A 2,433-nucleotide genomic window follows, 5' to 3' on the forward strand; every position below is an offset into this window, starting at 1 on the left:
GCCTGAAGGGGCTCCAGGAAAGCTGGGGAGGGGCTTGGGACAAGGGCAGGGAGGGATGGGAGCAGGGGGAAGGGTTTCCAGCTGGCAGAGGGAGCTGGAGCTGAGATGGGAGGGAGAAATTCTGGGCTGTGAGGGTGGGGAGAGCCTGGCCCAGGTTGCCCAGGGAAGCTGTGGCTGCCCCATCCCTGGGGGTGTTGAAGGGCAGGTTGGATGGGGCTTGGAGCAGCCTGGGCTGCTGGGAGGTGTCCCTGCCCAGGCAGGGACCATGACACCCCCATACAGATCAGGTGACACCATCTGGGCTGAACAACACATCAAGTGACCAGCACAAGTCCTGTTGCTGTATCCACAGGTGATCTGGTCCTACCTGGTCGATCCAGGGCCCCAGGTTGGGGGAGCACTCGTACAGACACGTGTCCTGGATGAAGTGGCGCTTGCACTTGGGGGGCATCACCCCGCAGTGGTTCCAGTTGAAGTTGTAGAGGTTGGATTGGTCCTTGTGGGCTTCTGAGCTGGTGTTGGCCGTGCAGCAGGCGTTGTCCTTCCAGGGGGAGCACTGCAGGACAGGGCAGGGCAGGTCAGGCAGCAGCCTGGGGGGCTGAGGGTGCTGCAGGTGCCACCTCCCTGTGTAGCCTGCAGCAGGGACCCTCCAGGCACCAGGGACCCTCGGTCCTCCAGCTCCAAGGAGCCTTGGGCACATTGGACTGAAGAGCTCAGGGCTGCAGCAAGATGGAGTTGGAGGGAGAGCAGGAGGAGGACTCTGAAGGTCAGGTCCTCACCAGGAATTGGTGCCAACCTGAGGAGCAGGAACAAACTCCCTTCTCTTGCTCTCAGCCCCATCCCACCACGGACCTGGGGGCAGAGCTCTCCACCTAGGAAAAGGAGACTCCAGCACAGAGAAGGAGCAGAAAAGAGTGTCTTCCCTTGTCATCCTTCACCTTGTTCTGCTGTTGGATACCCCAGCTTTGGGAGGGGGGTGCCTCTGAGCTGGTGAAACCCTCCCACCATCTTCTGGGTATTTGCTAGAGGAAAAGACCAAACAACCAAGCCCTGTGGCCAGCACTGGCCTTGCTCCTCAGGCAAGTGGCTGCTGAGCCCCAAAATCTGGAGCAGGATGAGCATAGGACCCCAGCAACCCCCCCTGGACCCCCCAGCAGAGCCATACCTGGCCATGGAGCATCCCCTCTGGGCCAGGCTTGGTTTTGTGGTGCTTGGCATCCATGCAGATGTTAAGCAGTGGGTCCTTCATGGGCATCACCCTGGAGGCAGCCAAGAACACCAGCAGCACCTGCCCCACTCCCATCCCCACAGCCAGCCCGGGTGGATCAGGGAGCTGGATGGAAAAAGGGGCAACACAGGAGAGGGTTTTGCCACAAGCAAGAGTGAACCAGGTGCTGTTGAGGCTGGGAACCCCCGAGGAGGCACAAGCAGCCCCAGCAGCAGCTCCCTGCACAACTGCAGCCACCAAAGCAAGGCTGGGAGGTCACTCTGGGTGGTTCTCTGGACAAGGCCATGGAGATAAACAGCCCGTGGAGCACTCGGGCTGTTCAACCATCACCTCCAACATCCCCCATGGGGAAGAGGAGGCTGCTGGGGACCCCAGCACAGTGGGGTCCTTCTGCATTAACCCACCCCCCTGTTTCAGGGCAGAGTTTTCAGATCTCAAGCTTCCTGCAAGGAGCCATTGCCAGTGAGGGAACATCCCCAGCCTGCAGAGGAGCTGGCTGGAAGTGCAGGAGTGAAACCCAGATCTCGTGAGGACCACGAGCTGCAGGAGGGCCACCTTGTTTTCAAGAATGTTCTGGAGAGTGAGGCAGCTGATAGAAAGGTTTGGGTTGGAAGGGACCCCAAAGCCCACCCAGTGTCCCCCCTGCATGGGCAGGGACACCTCCCAGCAGCCCAGGCTGCTCCAAGCCCCATCCAACCTGCCCTTCAACACTGCCAGGGATGGGGCAGCCACAGCTTCCCTGGGCAACCTGGGCCAGGGTCTCACCACTCTCCTTTGGTTTTCTTGCTCCTGGGTCACCCACAGGTCTCCCCAGAGGTGACCTGGCTTAAGCACCAGAGGGCACCTCACACAGACAAGTTTTGGCCCCCTCTGCCCCTCCAGAGGCTGGCAGGGCTCTCAGAGCAATTCACTGAGACCCAAGCCATGCAGAACTGCCCCACAGCCAAGCAAGCACCAGGGCCACTGAGCTGCTCCCTCCCAGCCCTTGTCAGTTCAGCACAGGGGTCTTGAAAAATGAAACCCCCTTTTTAAGGCACACGTTGCAAAGCACAGGAACAAGATGAACCATTGGCAGCATTGAAATAGAGCCAGAGAACAGGCTGGAAGGGACCTGAACCACCACAGAGCCCCAAGCCCACTGAAATGGCATGAAATGATGCAGAGGAAGCAACAACCAGGCTAAGGAAGGACTTGCATCAACCTGA

The 2,433-nt window shown here is 59.6% G+C and overlaps 1 protein-coding gene across 1 annotated transcript in view; it reads right to left on the minus strand.

The window, feature by feature from the left end:
* LOC104392479 (folate receptor gamma-like) overlaps window positions 1-1,303 on the minus strand; it is a 2,457-nt gene extending 1,154 nt beyond the window's left edge. The window contains exons 1-2 of the mRNA XM_010001881.1: window positions 1,166-1,303; window positions 368-556 (exon numbers count right to left, since the gene is read on the minus strand). Coding sequence (XP_010000183.1) covers window positions 368-556; window positions 1,166-1,303 — 327 coding nt within the window. The remainder of the gene's footprint in view (window positions 1-367; window positions 557-1,165) is intronic.
* Between the last annotated feature and the right edge of the window lie 1,130 nt (window positions 1,304-2,433).

The sequence above is a fragment of the Chaetura pelagica genome, unplaced genomic scaffold (assembly GCF_000747805.2).
Source record: "Chaetura pelagica isolate M959 unplaced genomic scaffold, ChaPel_1.0 scaffold1107, whole genome shotgun sequence".
Classification (NCBI taxonomy): domain Eukaryota; kingdom Metazoa; phylum Chordata; class Aves; order Apodiformes; family Apodidae; genus Chaetura; species Chaetura pelagica.